Raw genomic sequence first — 25,720 nt, 5'->3', positions numbered from 1 at the left:
TCTGGAGCAGCAGAAAACAACCTTTCTCCCTCCTCTATGTGACCTCCTTTTATATATTTGAACATGGCTATCATATCACCCCTTAACCTCCTCTTCTCCAGGCTAAACATGCCCAGCTCCCTTAGCCGTTCCTAAACATTAGGAAGAACCTTCTGAAGGTAAGAGCTGTTCGACTGTGGAACGGTCTCTCCCAGGAGGTGGTGGCCTCTCCTTCCTCGGAGGTTTTTAAGCAGAGGTTGGATGGCCACCTTCCATGAATTCTTCAGTTGAGATTCCTGCATTGCAGGGGGTTAGACTAGATGACCCTCAGGGGTCCCTTCCCGCTCTACAGTTCTACTTTTGCTGAATTAACTGAACAGAATCGTTTCAACTCGATTCCAAATAAATGTGCCTGAATAGCTGCTCCTGGTTTCAATTTTGTAATGTTCTTACCTCCCTTTGCGGGTCGTGCAAACAGCTACAGTGGTGCCTCGCAAGACGAAAAGAATCCGTTCCGCGAGTCTTTTTGTCTTGCGGTTTTTTCGTCTTGCGAAGCAAGCCCATTGGCGGATTAGCGCTATTGACATTTTAAGGGCTAAAAACGGCTTTTTAAGGCTTAAGGGATTAGCAGTTTTGCTGCTAAAATGCTTTTAACAGCTTAGCACTTCAGAAAAAGGGGTTTTGGAGCGGAAAAAAAAAATTCAAAATTTTTCGTCAATTTTCGCCTTGCGAAGCAAGCCCATAGGGAAATTCGTCTTGCGAAGCGCCTCTGCAAACGGAAAACCCTTTTGTCTTGCGGGTTTTCCATCTTGCGAGGCATTCGTCTTGCGGGGCACCACTGTATTCTGAACAATGCTTTCTAATTGGGTAGTGGGGAGATGGGGAATGAATTAGGAACAAATTCAGTTACTGCTGTTCTGCCAGTGGAGCAGTGGCGGAACTACGAAGGAAGACAGGGGCTGCATGCAAGGACATTTCACAGAATTGTAGAATTGGATGGGGGCCCCCCTGGGGTCATCCAGTCTAACCCCCTGAATTCTTTGGGGGGAAGCCATGCACTTTATACATAAGGTGGGAAGGCAGGTTTGGTATTTCCCTCCTCTAGCATCAAGGCTGGCATTGCTAGCACCTGCCCAAGCCTCTGGACCTGGGAGCTTTTTCAAGCAGGGCAGGTGGTCTGGCACTAGTTCCCATCATCCCCAGCCACGCTGGGTAGGGCTGATGGGAAACCGAGTCCAACAACATCTGGAGGGTGCCACGTTGGAGAATACTAACCTTGGCGAACCTTACTAAAAAGGAACCGCAAGGAAAATGCAATGCAGCTTGCTGTGAGCGTCGGGTGACGACACTGGCACTGGCCAATAGGCTGAAAAGCAATCAGTAGCAGCGAATGAATTTGCTTTCGCCTGGGTTAGCCTGAATGACCACAGTGTCCATATTTTCAGAGCTCACTCTCTGCACACCAAGGAAGGAAAAAAACAAAGAGTTGCAGTTAATGTTACTAATTCTCAAGAGTAGACATTGAATCCAATGTTAGCCATGCTCAGAGCAGATCCCATCGATATTCATAGGTCCATCAATGGACCTAAGGTATGATATTCATACCGTAGGTTCATTAATAGCAACACTGTCTTAAAAAAAACAAGTCGACGGATAGTTCCGCCAGTAGAGCACGAGACGCTTAATCTCAGGGTTGTGGGTTCGAGCGCCACATTGGGCAAAAGTTTCCTGCATTGCAGGGGGTTGGTCTAGATGACTCCTGGGGTCCCTCCCAACTCTACAATTCTGTGATTCTATGACACTCTTAATTTAACTTCGGCTGCATTCACAGTGCACATTTAAAGCAGTTTAATTCCATTTTAGTAATCCCAATTTAAACAGCCATGGATTCCCCCAAATACCGTATTTTTCGCTCTATAAGACGCACCAGACCACGAGACGCACCTAGTTTTTGGAGGAAGAAAACAAGAAAAAAAATATTCTGAATCACAGAAGCCAGAACAGCAAGAGGGATCGCTGCGCAGTGAAAGCAGCAATCCCTCTTGCTGTTCTGGCTTCTGGGATAGCTGCGCAGCCTGCATTCGCTTCATGAGACGCACACACATTTCCCCTTACTTTTTAGGAGGGAAAAAGTGAGTCTTATAGAGCAAAAAATACGGTAATCCCGGGAGAGCTGTACAGGTTATGTAAACTTCAGAATGCGTGCGCGGCAAAAACCCGGAAGTATTTTACCAGGTTTCACCGCGCGCGCATGCGCAGAGGCAGTAGACCGCGTATGCGCAGAAGCGCTCCTCAGGTGGCAGAAACCTCGGGTTCTGAGCAGACCTCTGGAACAGATCCTGTCCACAACCGGAGGTACCACTTTAGTTTGTTAAGGGTCCTGTTAGTAGGCGTCCTCTTCTCCTTGTGAATCTGCTCTTCCCCTAGTTCCCTGCGAAGAGGCATTGGCTTTTAAACCATTCTGGGAATTGCAGCTCTGTGAGGGGAATAGGAGGTCTCTTGACAACTCTTGGCACCCTTAAAGGTAAAGGTAAAGGTAAAGGTACCCCTGCCCGTACGGGCCAGTCTTGACAGACTCTAGGGTTGTGCGCCCATCTCACTCAAAGAGGCCAGGGGCCAGCGCTGTCCGGAGACACTTCCAGGTCACGTGGCCAGCATGACAAGCTGCATCTGGCGAGCCAGAGCCGCACACGGAACGCCATTTACCTTCCCGCTAGTAAGCGGTCCCTATTTATCTACTTGCACCTGGGAGTGCTTTCGAACTGCTAGGTTGGCAGGCGCTGGGACCGAACGACGGGAGCGCACCCTGCCGCGGGGATTCGAATCGCCGACCTTTCGATCGGCAAGCCCTAGGCGCTGAGGCTTTAACCCACAGCGCCACCCTTACAAAACTACAACTCCCAGGATTCTTTGGGGGAAGAAGCCATGCTTGTTTGAAGAGGCATCGCAGTGCCTTCAACGTAGGATGTAAACTTTTGCAGGGAGGATCTAAGCACTAGGGAGGACAGCCCCTGCGGATACGCCCAGAAAAGAGAAAGGAAGGGAGAAATAAAATCTACCGCAGATTGAGCAAGGCTCTGGTTCCCCATGCGTTTGAACAGGCATGCCAGCTAGAGAAGGAAGACAAGGAGGAAAGGTTCTCGCCATGATGTTAAGACTGCGGGGAGGGAGCTGTATGGAGTTTGGGGGGGGGGACGACTGCATGGGGGTGGGTAAAGGAGAGACACAAAAAGCCTGTCCCCAGCTGGGGGGTCTGAGCGCCGAAGGATGCCGCCGAGATCAGGGAAGAATTGAACTCGTTCCTCCAACAGCCAGCCAGGAAACAAAAAGAATTGGTTTCACCACGTTACAAGACCACGTTACAAAGCCCCGCTCCTCTTCTTATTCCCCACCCCAACCCAAAACCAGGTCTTCAAGCCAGGAAGCAAATCCTCTCTGAACTAATTAATGAGAGAAAGGAAGGAAGGAAGGAAAGAGAGAGAGAGAAAGAGAGAGAAAGAAAGAAAGGGAAAGAGAGAGAAATGGTGATATCCCCATCACGAAAACCTAGGTGCTTTTCACACACAAAATAACCAAAATGTGGTGAGAGGGTCTCTCCAAGGGCACATGCAAGGAGGCTGGAAGCAAGCCCAGAACCATCGCCAACGTCTTCCCTGGTTCCTGAGCTCCCAAAGGATTTCCAGGGACGCCTCTCCTAAGTTGTGATGGGGAGGGGTCCTCCTCTTTTGAGGAGGAAAGCACTGAGTCGAAAGGTTAACCGCGGTCCCACACTGCTTCTTCTACTGATGCTTGTTTCGTTTTTCAAAACCAAACCAAACCAAACCAAACCAACAAACAACAGCGCTACAAGACAAAGACCCATTTTCGGGTCATCTCCACAATCGACGCATTTCCTCCGTTAGCAGCGAAACAGCATGCCTGCGGAAAACCACCAGAGAGGACCTCTTGTTTCGCATGGGACAGATATGAGAACCAAACATTTAACAGGAAGGCAACAGAAACACCACTGCCACGAGCGTTCGAGGCCTCTGAAAAACTTTGGGTGAGGTTATTTGGATGGAAGTTGTCCTCATAGGACCTGCTGCTGTGGGGCAGATTTATAACTGTGGAGGATGCAAAAATATAAATGGTGTGTATGTGAGGGGGGTGGGGATTTTGCAAAGGTTTTACCATGGATCAGGATGACTCCAAGCAAGACATCTTCTAAATCCGTCTATCTAGGCATCTATCTATCATCTATCTATCTATCATCTATCTATATCTATCTATCATCTATCTATCTATCTATCATCTATCTATCATCTATCATCTATCTATCTATCTATCTATCTATCTATCTATCTATCTATCTATCTATCATCTATCACTCTATAAGCCATTCATCCATCCATCCAACTAACCAACCTCGTCTCTTTTCCTCTATCCTATCTATCTATCTATCTATCTAATCTATCTATATCATCTATCTATCTATCTATCTATCTATCTATCTATCTATCATCTATCTAATCTATCATCTATCTCTCTATAATCCATCCAACTAACTAACTAACTAACCAACCTCATCTCTTTTCCTCTATCCTATCTATCATCTATCTATCTATCTATCTATCTATCTATCTATCTATCTATCCCTCTATCTACCCATCCAGCCATCCTTAACTACTGCGTATTTTCAGTTTTGCTAAAATGTAACTTAACTAGAGTCCCCCCTAGATTTTCAATTAACTGCCACCCACTGGACCCAAGCACCATTCTTCCACAACGCGCACCTTTTACTATAGCCTTGTTGTATTTCTAAGACGTAGGTTTATATGCAAAAGAAAGGGAGGAAAACCAAAGCAGAAACGAACTTTCTTTCCTGTTGTTTGCCAGCAAACTTCACGGTTTCTGGGGAGAGGCAACAACCACTATGCGTTATCATCTGAGCACTGTTTTGGCTGAAGAGCTTTTACACCATTACTCAGGGCACATCTGCACCTCAGCTTAACGTGCATTAGGGCACCCTTTGTGCACCCATCAATCTCACCCCCATTCGTACAACATTCAACGGAAAGAGCTGTCGCCCCAAACCTTCTCCCTGCTAAAATCCAGAGCTTCCTAATTCTCAGAAAATACAAAAGGGACATCTGCTCAGCTTTAAAAGAGCTTCTGTTGGCTTTTTGCAGACACATTTCTCCAATTTTTCCTAGCATGTAGGTGCTTTTGATGCATAGCAGCTTCTATAGGTTTGTTGGGAACAGCAGAGAGCAGGAGGATGGAGGTGGAAATTCTTCAGGTTAAAATTATATCTGGATATAAGCAGCTCAGGTAAATGCAAAAGGTAAAGGACCCCTGGACAGTTAGGTAAAGGTAAAGGTACCCCTGCCTGTACGGGCCAGTCTTGACAGACTCTAGGGTTGTGCGCCCATCTCACTTAAGAGGCCGGGGGCCAGCGCTGTCCGGAGACACTTCCGGGTCACGTGGCCAGCGTGACATCGCGGCTCTGGCGAGCCAGAGCCGCACACGGAAACGCCGTTTACCTTCCCGCTAGTAAGCGGTCCCTATTTATCTACTTGCACCTGGAGGTGCTTTCGAACTGCTAGGTTGGCAGGTGCTGGGACCGAGCAACGGGAGCGCACCCCGCCGCGGGGATTCGAACCGCCGACCTTTCGATCGGCAAGCCCTAGGCGCTGAGGCTTTTACCCACAGCGCCACCCGCGTCCCCTGGACAGTTAGGTCCAGTCAAAGGCGACTATGGGGTTGCGGCGCTCAACTCACTTTCAGGTGGAGGGAGCCGGCGTTTGTCCACAGACAGCTTTCTGGGTCATGTGGCCAGAAGCACTAAACCGCTTCTGGCGCAACAGAACGCCGTGATGAAAACCAGAGCGCATGGAAACATCGTTTACCTTCCTGCTGCAGTGGTACCTATTTATCTACTTGCACTGGCGTGCTTTCGAACTGCTAGGTTGGCAGGAGCTGGGACAGAGAAAGGGGAGCTCACCCCGTCACAGGGATTCAAACCGCCAACCTTCTGATCGGCAAGCTCAAGAGGCTCAGTGGTTTAGACCACACTGCTACCTGCATCCCTAGCTCAGGTATAACTGCCAGGGGACAAATTGGCTCACATAAAATGCGGAGAATAAACTATACCTTCGCTGGAGACAAGTCCAGCTAAATCCTATAAACCTGTTTCATCATATGTGAGGGAGCGTTCCCTCAAAGTTATTTATCGACTTATTAAATTTATAGACCACCTTTCATCCTCAGTCTGCAGAGTGTTTTACTGTATAAAAACACAAAAAACAGCATAATGACAAATGAAGCAACAACCCATATAAGGTCATGGATGGTTTAATTAGTCAAGGGCCTACTTTTGGTTGGCGCCTAAAGATATGTTGTGAAGGCGCCCAGTGAGCCTCCCTGGGGGCAGCATTCCACAAAAGGGGGGCCACCGCAGAAAAGGCCCTGTTCTGCATAGATGGCATCACACAACTGTGTAGGTACCTCTGATCACATCGCAATCGACACATGATTGCTGGAATGGTAGTGAACTCTTGAGGGGCATTCTATTATCTTTGGTGGGAATGCCCTCTGGTTTCATTATTCTGTTCCCAAGTACTCAAATAAATTTCTGAAATAATCAATTTGCCTGTTCAGGCTTCCCCACAAGTGTCATTACTGAGTACGTGGACGGGCAACAGGAAAGCTTATCGCTCTGAAGGGCTTTTGACAAGGCTCACTGCAGCCAGGAGTTCGACTGTCCAGCAGTGGTAAACTTTGAAAAATCTGCGTAGGACTGTGTTGACTTTGGCTATTACGGGGGGAAGAAAATCAAACATAAACTGCATGAATCTAGGGGGGTGGAGCATCCAGGACATTTTTATGTCCTCTGGTGGGACTTCATTTTCTACGCTTTGGACTTTGGTGCTCAGCATTCACCATCCATGCCCCCTGAGTAAATATGGATGTTTGGATCTGTATCGATGCATCACTAGTTCTGTTTTTTATTATTTATAGCTTGCTTGCTTTGTATGATATACCGTATTTTTTGCTCTATAAGACTCACTTTTTCCCTCCTAAAAAGGGGAAATGTGTGTGCGTCTTATGGAGCGAATGCAGGCTGCGCAGCTATCCCAGAAGCCAAAACAGCAAGAGGGATTGTTGCTTTCGCTGCGCAGCGATCCCTCTTGCTGTTCTGACTTCTGAGATTCAGAATATTTTTTTTCTTGTTTTCCTCCTCCAAAAACTAGGTGCGTCTTGTGATCTGGTGCGTCTTATAGAGCGAAAAATACGGTAATTGTCAGTTTGCATTTCGTAGCGCAGGAAGTATTGATCTGATGTGTAGAGATCTTTCCTATTCTACTTAATTCAAGAGGGTTCTGGAAGCTTCTCTGCATGAAAGAAACAAGCAGAAGGTTCCTGGTGTTTGGGTTATTCCTTCCAAGAAGCTGAGTGCCGCTGGCTTAAACTGGTCCTGTTATCTCTTTCTGTCAAGGTCATGCTGACTATAAAAGTAAGGCCAGAAGGTTTCACGTTCATTTTCTATCTCTCTTCCTTCTGGTGTGGTGTTCCGTATAGAGAAGGCACGGCCAAACTTGGCCCTCCAGCTGTTTTAGGACTACAATTCCCATCATCCCTGACCACTGGTCCTGTTAGCTAGGGATGATGGGAGTTGTAGTCACAAAACAGCTGGAGGGCCAAGTTTGGCTATGCCTGGTATAGAGTGTTAAGATTTAGACTTATTATAAGTTATCATAAGTTTAAGTTAAGTCTGGTGCAACTGGATTTCTTATGGACAGTGCCAATACTGACCGTATTGGATTTGTGACCATTATGCTCATTTCCCTTTAGTAAAGCTCTGCTGGATGAAATATTATTTGCCTCTGGTCTATTTTTGGGGAATCCTGCAACGTGTTGAAGTTGTTACTCTGCCAACTATACATTGGAATCTGCTCTGGATCAATACTGAGTAGAATTCAACGGCAGTAATACCCTGCTACCACACTTTTGGGTTGTTAGCAGCATTAATAAAGGTTAAAAAGAGGGGAGGGGGAAGGAAAGAGAAAGCTCTGCTTCACACAAAACGAGCTAGATTTTCACTCAAAGAGCACAGAGATACCGTATTTTTCGCTCTGTAGGGCGCATTCCCCCCCTCCAAAAATTAAGGGGAAATGTGTGTGCATCCTATGGAGCGAATGCAGGCTCCTTGGCTTCAGCGATAGCAACGTGAAGCCTCCGAAGCGCAGAGGGAGCGCTCCCACCGCGCTCCGGAGGCTACGTGTTGCTTTTGCTGAAGCCTGGAGAGCGAGAGGGGTCGGTGCGCACTGACCCCTCTCGCTATCCGGGCTTGAAAGATAGCTGCCTGAAGCCTCCAGAGCGCAGTGCAAGTTCTGCTGCGTTCCGGAGGCTTCAGGTTCCTTCCGCTGAAGCCAGGAGAGTCTTGCTCTTCCGGCTTCAGCAAAAGGAACCCGAAGCCTGCGGAGCACAGCGGGAACTCGCGCTGTGCTCCGAAGGCTTCAGGGATCTTTGAGGCTGGCGGCGGGGGAAAACAGCGCTTCCCCCCACTGCCAGCCCCACAAGCTCGGGGGGCAGCACAGTTGAACGCATTTGAACGCACCTTGTTTTAGAGGGGGAGAACAAGAAAAAAAAATTCTCCCCCTCTTTGCGCAGCGCCCCTTCAGCAAAGCGGGAGGAGAAATGGAAGGTGCTCCGTTTCTCCTGCCGCTTCGCTGAAGGGGCGCTGAGCAGAGAGGGGGAGAATTTTTTTCTCTTGTTCTCCCCCTCTAAAACAAGGTGCGCCCTATGGTCCGGTGCGTCCTATAGAACGAAAAATACGGTAATTTTGCATCCTCCACAGGCATAACCCATGGGAGAACAGCACCTACGTTTCCGGTTTCACGTTGTGCAGAAGCCACGATGCGCAAGGGTAGAGTCGAGGTGTGGAAGTCAGGGAGAAAACAGAAACGAAGAGTCGTCCAAATCAAGCCAAGACAACTGAGGCAACAGGAAGCTTGGGGAGAAAAATCGACTCTACAAGGCTGTTAGAGGGAGGCAGAGTTACCTAGTTGTGACATAAGGAAAGGATTCCTTGAGAGGAGGAGAACCTTCTGCAACAACTGCTTTCTGCTCCAACCCAAAGGAACCCCACGCCGTCCACGGCTACTCTGAAGCCCTGGCCAAGTTTTTGTGGGTTGTTTCTTTAATTAAAAAAAACGGTAAAGATAAGAGAAGACAGGGAGACACAGAGAACAGCCTGCCACAGCCAATCATGCGGTTGGAAAAATAGAAAATAAAAAGTGAGAGGGAGAGAAAGAGAGAGAGAAAGGAGGGTTTGTTTGTGTTATGTTTGTGCCTGTGTGTGTGTGTGAAAACCACCTCGTCCGTTGTTGTTTCTTAAAAAATAATAAAAGCAAAGATCCGTGAGAAGCCCAGGTTGCGGTGCTGCCAGCCAGGGATCGTGGCCATCCCCGGTGGTGGGGGAGAGGTGGGGGGAGGGGAGGGGGGAAACAACAAGGGAGACAATCCATTAAACTAAAACCACCACCAGATTGCATCCTGGTGTCACCATTGATCCCAGTGGCCTCCGCCACTCAGGGGCTAGGGTGGCCGAAAGCCTGCCTTTGTCCTAAAGGATAGAAAGCGTCACGGATCATGGGGAAGGGATCGGGCCGGTGGGGAAGTGGGGTTCGAGAAAGGAGCGCTGGCTCCCAGCCATTCCCCTTCCCCTTCATCGGTGCTCTGTTGCTTTCTTCTGCACAACAAGCTGCCAATGTGCTCCGCTCGGTGGTTGCGTTCCCCAGGGGCCAGTTCCCCACGTTGCGTTTGAGCTTCGGCACGGCGTAAAAGCCACACCCAGAGCTAAAGGTTTTGCGCTCAGTTTCCGTATAACCGGCGAGCTCTTCTTCTCCTCTCCTGCGAGCGAGCGAATGAACGCGTTCTTCGTCCGGCTACGGACGGCTTTTACGCCGTGTGAGAGCTCAGGATACGAACTTGGCAGCTAGGCGGAAGCCACGGAAATGGAACAAACCGCTGTGGGAACGCGGTCGAAGAGGGGGGTGGCTCAGCACACGCCACAGGTGCTTTGAGTTCGAAACACACCTGGTTGACAAAAGCGCCGGTGCGGGGACATTCTCGCCAAACAGGCACAAGGCCCCCCCATATGGGACAACAGCAACTCTTACGCCCTACGCCTCGTGGGCCACTCAGAGGCCACGCATCCATACATCCCAAGCCATCCACCCTGCCCATCAGCTACAGGTGGTCCTCTCGCCACTTAAAAAAGTTTGGCAACGAACTGGAATTTGAAAGAAATCGCTCAGAACCTAAAGGAAGCAGGCAGCTGACCTCTGGTTTGGGGACAAACAGAAAAAGTGCAATGTTCCCTTGGTGCAGAGGGAGGGTGAATATATCAGTTCCTTCAAGAGGCACCTGTGCATAGCTGTCAACTTACAGATTTGAAAATAAGGGACCAGCAGCCTCGAAAATAAGGGATCAGCAGCCAAAATAAGGTATTTTCTAGGCACAGGCACTTCTGAGCCCCTCCAAGCCAAAGGCAGGAAGCCCAGCCAGCAGCCAAACGAAGCCTCAAGCGGTGGTTCCCACAACGCAGCAACCCGGCAAAGGGGATGCAGCAAGGGAAACCACTGTCACCTCTTCGCTGGGAAGCGCTGAGCAAAGGCGAGTCCCCAGGCAACGCGGCCGATTTGATTGGCACAAGGCATGCGAGCTCCACCCCCCAGTCGTTCTTAGACTCCTTATTGGGTGAGCAACACAGTTGGAGCCTCCCTCCTCCCTGGCCGGCAGGGAGGGAGGGAGAGGAGCTGCTTCCTTTGAAACCCGGGAAATTTAAGGGACATCATCAATAAGGGACAGCAGAGAGAAACGGCGCTGGGATGAGGGACTTTCCCGCCAAATAAGGGACGGTTGACAGCTATGCACCTGTGCGAGGGTTTAAATGCAGACACCTGTGCGGACAGAGGGACCAGGACGGGCTGCCCACCTGCCTACACTTCCACACAACACGCATGATCACCAGCTGGTTTGGACCGAACGGAGCCCAGAGAGCAAAAGAGACCCTCGGATTAAGTGCCAGGGGGTGAGACCAGGCGAGAGGACCGAATTGAGGCGCGCAGCTTCCCGTGCCTGCCCTCCGGCTCCCCCCGAGCTCACCATCCCGTGACCACCATCCGCACCTCCTCCCAGACAAGGGATTCCCCCCCCCTCTTTGGCGGAGAATTTTGTGGAAAGGAAAAAAAGACACCTACTAGCTTGCAGGGTTCGCTCCCTGACCTCCGGGGTTTCGGCCCCAATCCCCAAGGCCGAGCGAGCAGCCAGTTTGAAGACATACTCTGTGTTAGGCTTCAGGTCTCTCACGGTGAACGAGGTCACGGGGTCAAAGGTCCTCGTCTGCAGAAGGGGGGCAGCGGGGAGATGAGAAGGGGGTGGGGTGGGGTGGGGAAACGGGGGGACAAACCGAAGTGCAAAAAGTGTGAACGGGCACAAGAGAGGCACACCCATTTTCCTGCAGCGAACGCTCAGTTCTTTTCTTTTCTTTTAATCATTTTTATTAAGTTTTACAACAAATATAAGGTAAAGGTACCCCTGCCCGTACGAGCCAGTCTTGACAGACTCTAGGGTTGTGCGCCCATCTCACTCAAAGAGGCCGAGGGCCAGCGCTGTCCGAAGACACTTCCGGGTCACGTGGCCAGCGTGACATCGCTGCTCTGGCGAGCCAGAGCCGCACACGGAAACGCCGTTTACCTTCCCGCTAGTAAGCGGTCCCTATTTATCTACTTGCACCCGGGGGTGCTTTCAAACTGCTAGGTTGGCAGGCGCTGGGACCGAGCAACGGGAGCGCACCCCGCTGCGGGGATTCGAACCGCCGACCTCTTGATCGGCAAGCCCTAGGCGCTGATGCTTTAACCCACAGCGCCACCCGCGTCCCTTTACAACAAATATAAAGCGACAAAAATAAGAAAAAATAAACCACAGCACAACAGAAACGAAAAAAATACAATGACACACAAACACAAAACAGCAAAAAATATGGAAGAACAAAAACAAAAACAAAAAACAATTTTTATCCTCATTATATTCTTGGCATTAACTCATTTCTGCGACCTCCCCAGACCTCCCTTCCCTGATCATATATTCTATCAGCAAATTCCTTCCCTCTGTCTTAATATGATTTTGTCATAATTTTAATATCTTAATATAACTGAATTTCCTTATATCTTAAGATATTGGGTCTTTTTTTCGAACGCTCAGTTCTTGCGAACGCGCCGTTTTGTGTTGCTCCCGAACTACAACTCCCATGAGCCTCGGCAGCATGGAATGGGGTCAGCCCTGGAAAGGGGGTCAGCTCTCCTTCCGCAGACGGTTTTAAGCAGAGGTTCGGTGGCCACCTGCCTGGGATGGTTTAGCTGTGACTCTTGCATTGCCAGGGGTTAGACTAGATGAGCCTTAGGGGGTCCCCTTCAAACCGTACAATTAAATGATTTTGTGAGAAGCATGGCCGGTGGTGATGGGAGTTGCAATTCCGCAGCATCTGAGGGGGGGGGGTGGTCTGAGGGGGAACTACACTTAAAAACAACAACTATATTAAACATTTTTGAATATACAAATGAAACAAACAGGATACAGTGGTACCTCGAGTTAAGTACCGTATTTTTTGCTCTATAAGACTCGCTTTTTCCCTCTTAAAAAGTAAGGGGAAATATGTGTGCGTCTTATGGAGCGAATGCAGGCTGCGCAGCTATCCCAGAAGCCAGAACAGCAAGAGGGATTGCTGCTTTCACTGCACAGCGATCCCTCTTGCTGTTCTGGCTTCTGAGATTCAGAATATTTTTTTTCTTGTTTTCCTCCTCCAAAAACTAGGTGCGTCTCATGGTCTGGTGCGTCTAATAGAGCGAAAAATACGGTACTTAATTCGTTCCGGAGGTCCGTTCTAAACCTGAAACTGTTCTTAACCTGAAGCACCACTTTAGCTAATGGGGCCTCCTGCTGCTGCCACTGCGCTGCCGGAGCACGATTTCTGTTCTTATCCTGAAGCAAAGTTCTTAACCCGAGGTACTATTTCTGGGTTAGTGGAGTCTGTAACCTGAAGTGTCTGTAACCTGAAGCGTATGTAACCCGAGGTACCACTGTAGATGCAAGGAGGCAGCTTGGGACAGCTTGATAACAACACACACAGATTATCTTAATACTCCCTTTTTTACATTTTTTACAGGTTTTTGAGATGGAGCGATTCATATATTATGGGCCTTCTTGAGTTATTAGTTTTTACTGGATTTACACTTGCCCTTTCTCTCTAAGGAGCTTGTAATGGTTCTAGGGGTTGCTCGTGCGTAAGTTGCCGTTACTCCTGGCTAGGTTGCCTGGTTGAACCCTTTCTGTCTGGACAGCCTCAAGCTTCGTGGCTGCCTCAGTCGCTGGCAGAATCCGTCAGTGGGCGTTTCTTGAACCTCTTCCAGCATAAGAGCTGTTTGACGCCCAGTCTCCTCCTACTCTCCCTGCGCGGAAGTCTTCTGCGCAGGGAGGGTGTGGGCAGTGGAGTACCCGTACTCTCTCCGCTGGTCTCCGGTGAGGAGTCCTGGAGCCACCTCTCCGATTCCCCCATCTGCCCCCCTTCTCCACTGGTGTTACGCTGATTTCCTTCCCCAGTGGATGGGCTACCTCTCTCCCTACTGGGACCCTCTCCGGCATCCCTCTGGAGCCTTCTCTCCGCCTCCAGCTCCGATGGCAGTTCCCTGACAGAGCTCAAAGCAGCATTTACGTGGTGACCCCCTGGTCTTCATTTAATCCCCACAGCAACAACCCTGTGAGGTAGGTAAGGCTGAGAACCGTGACTGGTCCACGGTCACACCTGGCGTGCTTCACGGCTGAGCGGAGATTCGAACCCAGCTCTTCCAGGTCCAGCCCAGCGCTCTAACCACTACACCTTTCAGCGTGGCTGGGGAACAGGCACCATCTTTTTACACCAGCAAACGCTTTCCGCGCATTCTCAAATGGCCTCGATCTTCTGCACGCGGCTTCTGCGCTCATTTCTCCAAAGGAGCACTTTGCCAAACTTTTTGATGTCGCCGGTCGATATTTAAGCTCTTCCGGTTATGAGCTGCAACTGCTCAGGCAGCCGAGAATAAACGACTCAGACGCCTTTATGATTAAGATCTGGGTTTCTATCCAAAAACCCTTTTCAGCCAAACCGATGTCGCGGAGAGGGGGGCGTTTTATTTTATTTGCTTACCATCCTCAGGTAAGCAAGAGGTGTTATCTACCTTCAAGGGCACATCCTGGTCAGGTAAAACAACAACAATAATTTAATTATTTGTACCCCGCCCATCTGAATGGGCCGCCCCGGCCACTCTGGGCAGCTTCCAACAGATATAAAAGCATAATAAAGTATCAAAACATTACAAATCCCCAAGACTGGATCCAAAAGCTGACAGAATATGCCGAATTAGACGGTCTGTCAGAAAAAATAAAGAATAAATCAAAACAGGAACTTGTTTCAAAATGGGATGTTTTCAAAGGATATTTGGAAAATAAATATAGTCGTTTAAATTCTGTTGCAGCATTCGAGGAACTTCAGTAATAGTTGCAAGGTAGATATAAGAAATTAGATATATTAAGGGAAAGTTTCAATTATGATAAAAGTGTGTATTGGCAATAAGTAATATGAAATCGAAATACGGAATAGACGGGAGGTTGGGTCTTTAGTGTTAAGACCAATATATGTTTTATTGTTTGTTAAGAAAATTATGTGTCTATGGTTATTCCTGTGTGTAATTTGGTATTTGTGTTTTTTTCTTTTTGTATCTATCTATCTATCTATCTATCATCTATCTATCTATCTATCTAGCATCTATCTAGCATCTATCTATCCATATATCCATCTATCTATCTATCTATCTATCTATCTATCTATCTATTATCTATCTACAGTGGTGCCCCGCAAGACGAATGCCTCGCAAGACGGAAAACCCGCTAGACGAAAGGGTTTTCCGTTTTGGAGGTGCTTCGCAGGACGAATTTCCCTATGGGCTTGCTTTGCAAGACGAAAATGTCTTGCGAGTCTTGAGATTTTTTTCCGCTCCCCACCCCCTTTTTCTAAGCCACTAAACCGCTAATAGCCTTTTAGCAGCTAATCCTCTAATCCCTTAAGCCTTTAATAGCCGCTAAACCGCTAATAGCGCTAATCCGCTAAGCCGCTAATAGGGTTGCTTCGCAAGACGAAAAAACCGCTAGACGAAGAGACTCGCAGAACGAATTAATTTCGTCTTGCGAGGCACCACTGTAAATCATCTATCATCTATCTATATCTATCTATCTATCTATCTATCTATCTATCTATCTATCATCTATCTATCTATCTATCATCTATCTATCTATATCAAAACATTACAAATTTCCTTAAAAAGGACTGTGGGGGGAGCCCACAGCAGTGAAGGGTGTGGCTCAGAGAGGGGAATGGTCTGGTCTGGGTACCAAAGGCCAGACAAAGACTCCCCTGCCAGAATTAAGCTTCCTCGCTATTACTCTAGGAAGCCCCTGAATTAAACACAATAAAACGCAATCAATAAACAACTTAAAAACTATCGACGTGGAAGCGGTGCCAGCACAACGTTTAGCGCAAGCCGGCATAAAGCCATACGAAGTAGGATGAAATCGATATAGAAAATAGTTTTGAGACCCAGGAAGCGTGATTGTTCTAAGAAATAAAAAGAATGTGTTTTTTTGTTTTTGTTTTGGAAATGGGTTTTGGAGGATGGGGAGTTCTCCTCTTTGCCCTGAATGGGTCCTAACACAAGTGCTAGGCGAGTCTCTCTGCAGAGAGCATTCCGTCACCAGGGGAGCCACCACAAAGAAGCCCCCGCAAAAAAGCAGCACTTACCTCGGGTTTTGCCTGCGTGGCGTCTTTGAAAACCAGCTCATACTTCAATATGATGTCCTGGCGGGGAGGACTCCAGGTCAGCAAAATGCTGCTATCGCTTTTGGCTTCTGCACGGAAGTTCATGGGTTGCCCGGGAACTGATGAAAGCAGGAAAAACAAAAAGACCCAGAGGTTGTTGTGGGTAAGAACGTAAGACAAGACCTGCTGGACCACGGCCCAGCACCCTGCTTTCACAGAGGGAGGGAGGAAGGGGGAGAGATTGGACAAACAAGAAAGCATTCCCCCCCTTCCTTGCTTTTTTTTTTTGCAAACTGTTTTCCTGTGTGTGTCCCCCACCTCCCCACCATTTACATAAATTACAGTGGACGCTCGGGTTGTGAACGTGATCTGTGCGGGATGGGATACACATTCGCAACCCACAGCGTTCGCAACCCACAACGGCGTGTCTGCACATGTGCGGGTTGCAATCCAGCGCTTCTGCACATGCGCAAAGTGCAATTTAGCACTTCTGCACATGTGCGGCCGCCAAAACCTGGAAGTAACCCGTTCTGGTACTTCTGGGTTTCGGCGGTCCGTAAGCCGAAAAAACGCAACCTGAAGCATCTGTAACCCGAGGTATGACTGTACAGTGGTGCCCCGCAAGACGAATGCCTTGCAAGACGGAAAACCCGCTAGACGAAAGGGTTTTCCGTTTTGGAGGTGCTTCGCAAAACGAATTTCCTATGGGCTTGCTTCGCAAGACGAAAATGTCTTGCGAGTTCCTGCGGGGGTTTTTTCCTTTCCCCCCCATTTTCCCAAGCCGCTAAGCCGCTTAATAGCTGATCCGCTAAGCCGCTTAACAGCTGATCCGCTAAGCCGCTTAACAGCTCATCCGCTAAGCCCGCTAAGCCGCTAATAGCGCTAATCCGCTAATGCGCTTGCTTCACAAGACGAAAAAAACCACAAGACGAAGAGACTCGCGGAATGGATTCTTTTCGTCTTGCGAGGCACCACTGTATAAATTTATCTATAGGAATCAATGTTGACTCGTCATGCGAACGCTTGCCTAGCAAATGATTATTCCTGAGAACGTGCTGTAGTCACAACACTGGCGCGGCGAGGACTCACCTCCTTGCTTGGTTTTGACTTGGATCGGGTCCGAGAGCGGCCCGTCTCCCACGGAAGTGAAAGCCAGGACCCGAACGGTGTAGGTTTCCATCTCCAGGAGACTGCTGACGGTGGTCAACAGGCTGTCGTCGACGTTGTGCTTCTGCCAGTTGCTGACCGGCTGGTCTGGCTCCATGGTGTAGTAGACCCTGTAGCCGCGGATCTGACCGTTCGGCTCCACGGGCTCCTCCCACTGGATGATCATGGTGGAGGCACTCAGCATCCGGCCTTGGACGTTGCGGGGGGCGCTGGCTGGTGCCTGCTCCCCCGTCCGCATCACCACGGGGTCGCTGGGCGGCCCCTGGCCGATGGTGTTGACGGCTGACACCCAGATTTCGTACTCCGAGTTGGGGCTGAGCCCCCCAATGCTGTAGCGGGTGGTGGTGATGTCTTCCTTGATCTGGTAGGGCCCATCCTGGCTCTTCGATTTGTACTCGATGACGTAGTAGGACACGGGGTCGGGGTTCCCCGAGTCCCACGTGATGGTGATGCTGGTGGCGGTCGTCTCCGTCACGATGGGGGTTCCGGGAGCTTTGGGGAGCGCTGAGAAACAAACCGGGAGAGGGAAAACTCAGGGAAACGGAAACCAAATGCAAACAGCAGGACGCCATATGCTAAATGCTGCACCTAATTGGCGCGTTAAGGCAACGGAAGCCGGCAGCGCAGGTCTATAGACGGCGCGGCTGTTTGGAGAAATGTTCCCAGCCTTGTTAGGCACAGTTTATTATCCTCCTTAAACGGCTCCATCAAAAGGGAAAGTGCTCGGCTCAGCATCTGGAATCATTAACGTGAGCTCTGAGGTAAAAAAGCAACAACCCACCAACCAACAGCTTTGCTTGTGAGTGTGTGTCTGGAAGGAGGCGCGGTTTCCTAAGAAGCCAGGTGGGAGCTGAGCGCCCTGAGCGCGGCCGCCATTTTGGAACACGTCTTGTTCGGAAAACATCTTTTGAAAGGGCAGAATATCCACCGTACTAGGGAGCATGGAGGAAAGTGGGAAGAGACAGGGATTACTCCCGTTCTTTTAGAACATAATATCAATAGCCAAGAATCTGGTAGATTAGTCTCAACCACACAGAAAAATGGTTTGGTCTTTTGAAAGGCTAATTGGAGGTGGTTAGGCAAATTAAGAGAAAAGCAAAACGTGGATCGGAGGAATAGCATCATTTGTTTTGATAATTGGCTGTAGAAAACAAACGAATGCCGCAAAGGAAGAAATATTGCGTATTACAGTAGACTGAACATTCTGCTAAATGGAAGTTTCTCAATTCTACTTGTAGAATAATGTTGAGAATTTGAAAGAATATGAATCCTGAAATCATGGAGTTGGAAAGGACCCCAAGGGTCATCTAGTCCAACCCGCTGCAACCCAGGAATCTCTACTAGATCATACATAAGAGACGGGCACTCCAACCTCAGCGTAAAAACCTCCAAGGACGGAGAGTCCACTACCTCTCACGGGAGCCCATTCCACTGTCAAACTACTGTTCATGCAGGAAGGGGGCAAATTATGTTTATACACACAATTCAAAGTGTTGGTGCTGACCTTGAAAGCCCTAAACGGCCTCGGTCCAGTATATCTGAAGGAGCGTCTCCACCCCCATCGTCCAGCCCAGACACTGAGGTCCAGCACCGAGGGCCTTCTGGCGGTTCCCTCCCTGCGAGAAGCCAAGTTACAGGGAACCAGGCAGAGGGCCTTCTCGGTGGTGGCACCCGCCCTGTGGAACGCCCTCCCACCAGATGTCAAAGGGAACATCAACTACCAGACTTTTAGACGACATCTGAGGGCAGCCCTGTTAAGGGAAGCTTTTAATGTTTGATGCATTACTGTATTTTAATATTGAAGCCGCCCAGAGTGGCTGGGGAAACCCAGCCAGATGGGCGGGGTATAAATAAATAAATAAATTATTATTATTATTACCCTGCTCAATATTATTTCTTCAATGCAGTTTGTTATTGGGCAGCTGGGGCAGGGGAGAAAACTCTACTGAGTTGGACCACTGGCCAACGGAGTCCAGAGTTTCTGCCGACCGACAATCTCTCCCTTCAGGGTCCTTCCCAGTCTCTGCTACTTGAGCCTATTAACTGCAGATGGCAAGGTTCGAACTCAGGGCATTCAGGGTCAACCCCTTCCAAGAGCCCCTTGAACCCCCTCCCCAACTCCATTAGAGAACACGTATCTGATGCCCCCTGTGCCCCTCTCAAAACCACTCTTCAAAGCCTGAACACAACCCAAAACCAAGTGTGTGTCCTCTGTCCCCCAGTCGTTCCTCGTTTCCCAGCTCCCTCTTATCCCTGTGTCAAATTGTTGACTGTATTCTCCTTGGGGGCAGAGGCCTGCCTTTTTTTTTTTTTTTTGCTGTCGTCGCTCTGCAAAAACGCCACATGCTTTATTAAAAAACGAACGGGAAGTGAATTGTCACGCATCACACAACGCTGGCAAAAAGACACCAGGCTCATGCAAAATTCACAGGAAACCCGTGCGCACTTTAAGAACGGATGCATGGAGTACCCATGGTGTGTTCTGGCCACATCTCGAGTTTTCCGAAAAGCCCAGGGCTTTCATTCTCATGCAGCAGCCTCTTGCTAGAGCTCTCGGGAGATTTGGAAGACATGCAAAAGCTGACCTGACAGATGGTTAGCAGCGACGTCACGCACAGATGCAGCTCTGAACGCTTCGTTCATGCTTTTTCTACGCATGCGAGCGAAGGGATTGGGCAAAGGGGTACCAGCCGACTGAGACCGGAAGCCCCAGCCCAGCTGACCACTGCCCAAAAGTTCTGCCCTGACAGCAAGCACTCCAGATCAGCCAAGGAACAAGCAAGGAGGAGAAACTGATGGAGGGTGATGCAGAAATAGGCATGCAAACATGAGGGAGGGGGAAAGCCGGCAAGTCAAAATAGGTAGCAGGCTTAAGCAACAGCTCTTCCACCTGGGATGCAAGATGAGGCTACTAATGCAAACAGAGGCAAGGCATAGAGAATGATGATATCTTGCTGGGCTCCCACTCCCATCATCCTCCACGCTGGTCCTGCTCGCTGGAGGATGATGGGCGTTGGAGTCCATCCGTGTGTGGAAGGGCACAGCTTTTCCTGCCTCTGCTAACCAGGCTGGAGCCCTGGCCACGTGAGGGCTGTGAAGACCAGCCAGGAAGACGCGAGCGGAGCCCCATGCCAAGCGCCCGGCGGCGGGGAAACTAGCCTTGCTTACATTTCACGGTGATCTGTGCCACGGCTTCGATGACGCCCAGGCTAGACATGGCCACGCAGGTGTAGTTGGCTGAGTCCTTCACATCGGTCAGTTCCAGGACGTTCCGCCCCACGGGCATGTCGTCCTCCGGCGTCAGGTCTTCCGCCCCCTGCATCCATTTGACGTAGGGCATGGGGGAACCAACCGCCACGCAGGTGATGTTGACATTGCCTCCAGGCATAATTTCGTGGCTGGAGGGAGGGATGGAAAAGCGAGGAGCCACACGACGCACTGCGGACAAAAGGCACAGAGGTAACAAAAACAAAAGCAAAATAAAAAAGGGGGGGAAAGAAAAAAGGAGAGAGGGGGAAAAAGAAAAGAAAGATAAGGGGGAAAGAAGAGCGGAAGAGATTTTAAATACAGATGGGGCTTTAGCTGTTATCATTTTGTTGTCGTTCCTTCATTTAAAGGGGAGGGGGGGGGGACAAAAAAAAGAAGCTGAAATTAAAAATCATCAGAATACCGAGAAATGATAATCAATCGATAAAGGAAAAAACCAAACGAACAGAACTTCGAAAATAATTTTACTTTCACAAACGATATGTAGAATATAGACATAAAAGCGGTATCTCATAGCAACAGGAGTCCATTGATCGATTTTAAGACCCATCACAGCACAAATAAATACACAAAAATTTATTAGCAATTTCTCATCTTTAAGAGAGCAAAAGAGGTTGGGCAGGGCACTTCCGGGCAGTGGGGGCCCCTCCCTGCGTACGTTGGGGGTGGGCTATCCTTCTACTCCCCTTCCCCAACTTTTTCGGCAAGGCCCCTTTCCGGCGGAGGCGAAGGCGACCTTCCCTCAAATCGGAAACCAGGTTTTCGAAGCGGACCCTTGCAAAGCTAAATTGGCCCCCTCCAGCGACCAACACCCCTTGAAACAAAATAGTGGGAGGGGGAAGCAAGACTGGAAAAAGAGGGGGGGGAGGAAAGGGGAATGCAAATTTCCAAGTGAGAAGGTCACACGTGCCGAGACCGGTGCGTCTTTCGCACACAGAACCACGCACGGCCACAACAATCTTGAGAGGGTAGCCTGGCCATCCACATTGCCTTTCCAAAAGGGAAGGAAGACCCACCTACCACTTAGGATAGCGGTTGCAGAAAGTGCTGTTTTTCTAGGGGGGAAACTACTCACCACGAAGGCCTCCCTCGTTCTCTTACAATGGCACCCACATGAGAGGTGCCATAATTGAGCTTTGGTGGAAAGAAGAAGCGGTCCTGTTTGCGGAGCCTGCGACCCTCCAGATGCCGCTGGACTGAAACTCCCACCGTCCCCTGATGAGAAATGGACAACACCTACAACATCTCTGACGTGGGGGCATAGCTTACCCCTCCCTGAGCTAAGAGGAAGCATTCTCTAGTCTCAGGAGGAAGGTAAAGGTAAAGGTACCCCTGCCCGTACGGGCCAGTCTTGACAGACTCTAGGGTTGTGCGCCCATCTCACTCGAAAGGCCAGGGGCCAGCGCTGTCCGAAGACACTTCCGGGTCACGTGGCCAGCGTGACATCGCTGCTCTGGCAAGCCAGAGCTGCACACGGAAACGCCGTTTACCTTCCCGCTAGTAAGCGGTCCCTATTTATCTACTTGCACCCGGGAGTGCTTTCGAACTGCTAGGTTGGCAGGCGCTGGGACCGAACAGCAGGAGTGCACCCCGCCGCGGGGATTCGAACCGCCGACCTTTCGATCGGCAAGCCCTAGGCACTGAGGCTTTAACCCACAGCGCCACCCGTGTCTCAGGAGGAAATGCCTCTCCTAAATGAGGCATTCTTCCCTCTCTTGCATGGAGCAGGATGCTTCTCAGGGTACGGAATTAGGAACCTGCAGCCTTTGAGATATTGCGGAACTACAATGCCCATCATGTCCAAAGCCCATTTCGGGGGCCTAATCCTGCCCGCTGGTCGGTTTAACCCGGCCTCTGTGGCAGTTAATTTCCTAAAGTCCATTTCGAGGGCCTAATCCTGCCCGCTGGTCTGTTTACGTAATCCGGCCTCTGTGGCAGTTAATTGTCTAGGATGAAAACCTCAACAACTTCAACCCTAAAAAAAAGCTCAGCAACTGCAATCCTAAAAAAGGTCAACAACTTTGGTTGGCCCTTCGGTCGGCCCTCACGGCCCTCCACTTCATCAAATCTGGCCCTCTTTGGAAAAAGTTTGGACACCACTGTACCTCGGCCACTGGCCATGCTGGTTGCAGGGGCTGGTGGGTCTTGGGAGTCCAACAAATTGGGGGCCGGGCAGCCGGCCTGCGGCTTCCCCATCCTAGCACCTGGTCCAGATGTGGGCTACAATGAACATCTGCAAGGGCTCAAAGCCTTGGTCCTTTCTAGAAATGTCTCCTAAGGGAGACTGGAGGGGCAGAACAGTTCTCGCCGCAGCCCCCCAAAACTTAAGGCAGGTAAAAATAGGTGGAATTGGGAGATGGGTGGGAGGGAAAGGGGGGTTGTTCCCTGGAGGTGGCCAAAATCTAGCCTGCAAACCGGAAGTGGGGAGTTCGCAAGGGTGTCCTCTCTGGGTGGTGGTGGTGAGGGGTCCCCCCCCCCATTTCCTGTCCTCACCCCACCCCCGCCTCCACGAAGCGACCCAGAGGAGTGCAGGGCGAGAGGGAACGTGGCGGCGAGGCGAGAGCCGTCGAGAGGGAAAAGATGAGAAACTCTAATGAAATTTTTGTGGTTTTCGGGCAGTGAAACCCTAACGAAAGCCTCTTTGAAAGATCTGACATGATTCCATCAATAGATGCAGCTCTCAGAATCACAAACATCATGCAAAAGAGAAGAATGGAGAGAAGAGAACGAGAGAGGAAGAGAGGAGGAGAAAGAGAGAGAGAGAGAGAGACAGAGACAGGGAGGAGGAGGAGGAGGAGAATGGAGAGCATTGGAACTGGTTTGTGGGCCATTGCAAATGCCCACATGGGTAAGGAAAAGAGAGAAAGAGACCAGGAGAGAGAGAGAGAGAGAGAGAGAGAGAGAGAGAGAGAGAGAAGACAGAGAGAAGGGTTAAGGGTCGGGGGGGAAACCCACTTTTTAAAAATGCTGCATACTCATTTTCTTTATTTTTTCTTGCCGATGTGAACCAATGCGCAGTAGGTTTTAACATTGGCACATCGAAGCCCTGGCATAATAATAATAATAATAATAATAATAATAATAATAAAAAAACAATTGATAATAATCATAAGAGGAAGGAAAAACAAGTCCATGGAAACGGGCAACTTTGAGAACGGAAACAAACAAACGAACGAAAGGATGGATGGATGTCCAGTGCATTTCCTGGGTAGAAGGAAGAAGCTTTCCAGACCTTTAGATGGGGAAGGGGGGGGCAAAAAGGGCAAGGAGAGGGTCTTTTTCCAGGGTGGGGTGGGAGCAGGCAGGGGCGGGCCCATATTTTATTTTTTACTTTTTAAATTTTGTAGGAATTCTGAAAATCTCCTGTTCTCCCAGTAGCCCCAGAAGTGGGTGGGTTGGTGGGGGCAGTGATCTAAAGGCTGTGGAACCGGTTTCTCGGTGGGGGCCCTGCAATGTCCTGCTGCAAGAGAAACACCCCCCCACCTCGATTTAGAAAGCCTGTCTTACAATTTTATGAAGTAATCCCTCCTGCAACCTCATTAGGTTGTATTCAGCCTTAAGCTCCACTCCATAGCTGTCAACCGTCCCTTATTTGGCGGGACCATCCCTTATCCCAGCACTGTGTCCCGCTGCTGTCCCTTATTGATGATGTCCCTTAAATTTCCCAGGTTTCAAAGGAAGCAGCTCCTCTCCCTCCCTCCCTGCCGGCCAGGGAGGAGGGAGGCTCCAACTATGTTGCTTGGCTGCGTTGCGCACCCAATAAGGAGTCTAAGAACGACCGGGGGATGGAGCTTGCATGCCTTGTGCCGATCAAATTGGCCGCGTTGCCTGGGGACTCGGCTTTGCTCAGCGCTTCCCAGCGGAGAGGTGACGGTGGTTTTCCTTGCTGCATCCCCTTTGCTGGGTTGCTGCGCTGTGGGAACCACCGCTTGAGGCTTCGTTTGGCTGCTGGCTGGGCTTTCTGCCTTTGGCTCGGAGGGGCACAGAAGCTAAACATACCTGTGCCTGGAAAATACCTTCTTTTGGCTGCTGATCCCTTATTTTCGAGGCTGCTGGTCCCTTATTTTCAAATCTGTAAGTTGACAGCTATGCTCCACTCATTACAGTGGGCTTGTTACATATATTCCTATATTCTTATTTAAATCGTCTTGTTACATATATTCCTATATTCCTATTTAAATCGTCCCCTCTTACTCTGAACCATGAGGGTTAAGAGACTTATATGTTCAGGGGAAGGAACACTCTACCTCAACTGAAGAGCATCTTAGGACTGGATTCAATTCCTGGCATCTCCACGTAGGACTGGAAACACCCCTTCTCTGAAACACTGCAAGACTCTTCCAGCCAGTGGGGACCATACTAAATTAAATGGCCCAAGGTTCCGCCTATCATCTAAATGCTTCTGCACACTGCTGCCTCCCAACATGATCTTAACTAGGGATGACAATCTGCGACCTTCTAAACGCTCCCGGACTACAATTCCCATCATCCCTGAGTCCGTTGGTTGGGGCCGATTGAGAGTTGTAGTCCAACAACGCTTTGGAGAGACACAGATTCACCGCGAGAGATGGAAGTGTGAGTGTGAGGGCATCTCAGCCTCTTCCGCCCAAAAATATTCCTTTTGAGACTAAATATTGGCTTCTCTGCTTGGGATACTGTCCAAATCCAGCCACAGGTGGCAGTTCAGAGAAATAACAGGTATTTTATAATGGAGCCCATTTTTTTGAGTCAAAATGGAGAGACGAGGGAACCGGTTGAAGGAATGCAGGCGGGAAAAGGGACAGGAGGAATGAGCTTTTTAAAAATTTTCTGCGGGGTTGGGAACCCAGTTTTTGGGAAAGGGGTGGGAGTAACAAGGGAAAAAGCAAGTGGAAGAAAACTTCGGAGGTATTCAACTGACTGGAGAGTTCATGTCAAAAACAAATGGCAGGAATGAATGCAAAAACACACACACCGAAATAATAATAATAATTGGAAACACAACAGGGGAACTGAACGGAGACTTGCACTGGCGAGGGGAGGAGGGTGGGTGGGGAAAACAGGGGAAGGAAAGAAAGGGAAGAAGGAAGAAAGAACAAACCAGAATTAAGCGAAACCGATAAACCGTAGTTCAAAACAAAGAGCAGTGCTGTGAATCGAAGTCTGAAGGGAACCCCCAATCGTTGTTCTCAAGTTAGCCAGGGGGGTGAAGAGAGCATTTCAGTGCTCTCCTGGCAAAGTGGCCGGGAAGCAGTGGCGTAGCGTGGGGGGTGCAGGGGGGGCCGGCCGCACCGGGCGCAACACCTGGGGGGGGGGGGCGCTCGCACTCGCAGCTCTCTGCCCCTACCTGGCTCACTCACTCTCTCTCACTGCAGTGCTGGCTGTGCGAATCTGATCCGAGCCGCCGGGTTGCCGCCCACTGTGTAGGGGAGGGTG

At 49.7% G+C, this 25,720-nt stretch overlaps 1 protein-coding gene across 12 annotated transcripts in view; it reads right to left on the bottom strand.

Moving 5' to 3' along the window:
* PTPRS (protein tyrosine phosphatase receptor type S) overlaps positions 1 to 25,720 on the bottom strand; it is a 187,857-nt gene that overhangs the window by 84,736 nt on the left and 77,401 nt on the right. For all 12 annotated transcript variants that reach the window (XM_083421330.1, XM_083421337.1, XM_083421335.1 and 9 more), the window contains 4 exons: positions 20,207 to 20,476; positions 16,961 to 17,542; positions 15,854 to 15,990; positions 11,226 to 11,367 (listed from right to left, as the gene is read on the bottom strand). In XM_083421330.1, the coding sequence (XP_083277456.1) occupies positions 11,226 to 11,367; positions 15,854 to 15,990; positions 16,961 to 17,542; positions 20,207 to 20,476 (1,131 nt within the window). The remainder of the gene's footprint in view (positions 1 to 11,225; positions 11,368 to 15,853; positions 15,991 to 16,960; positions 17,543 to 20,206; positions 20,477 to 25,720) is intronic.

The sequence above is a fragment of the Podarcis tiliguerta genome (assembly GCF_965153285.1).
Source record: "Podarcis tiliguerta genome assembly, chromosome: 18".
NCBI lineage: Eukaryota > Metazoa > Chordata > Lepidosauria > Squamata > Lacertidae > Podarcis > Podarcis tiliguerta.
The sequence above is the reverse complement of the archived record's forward strand: the minus strand, read 5'-3'. Positions and strand labels throughout refer to the sequence as shown.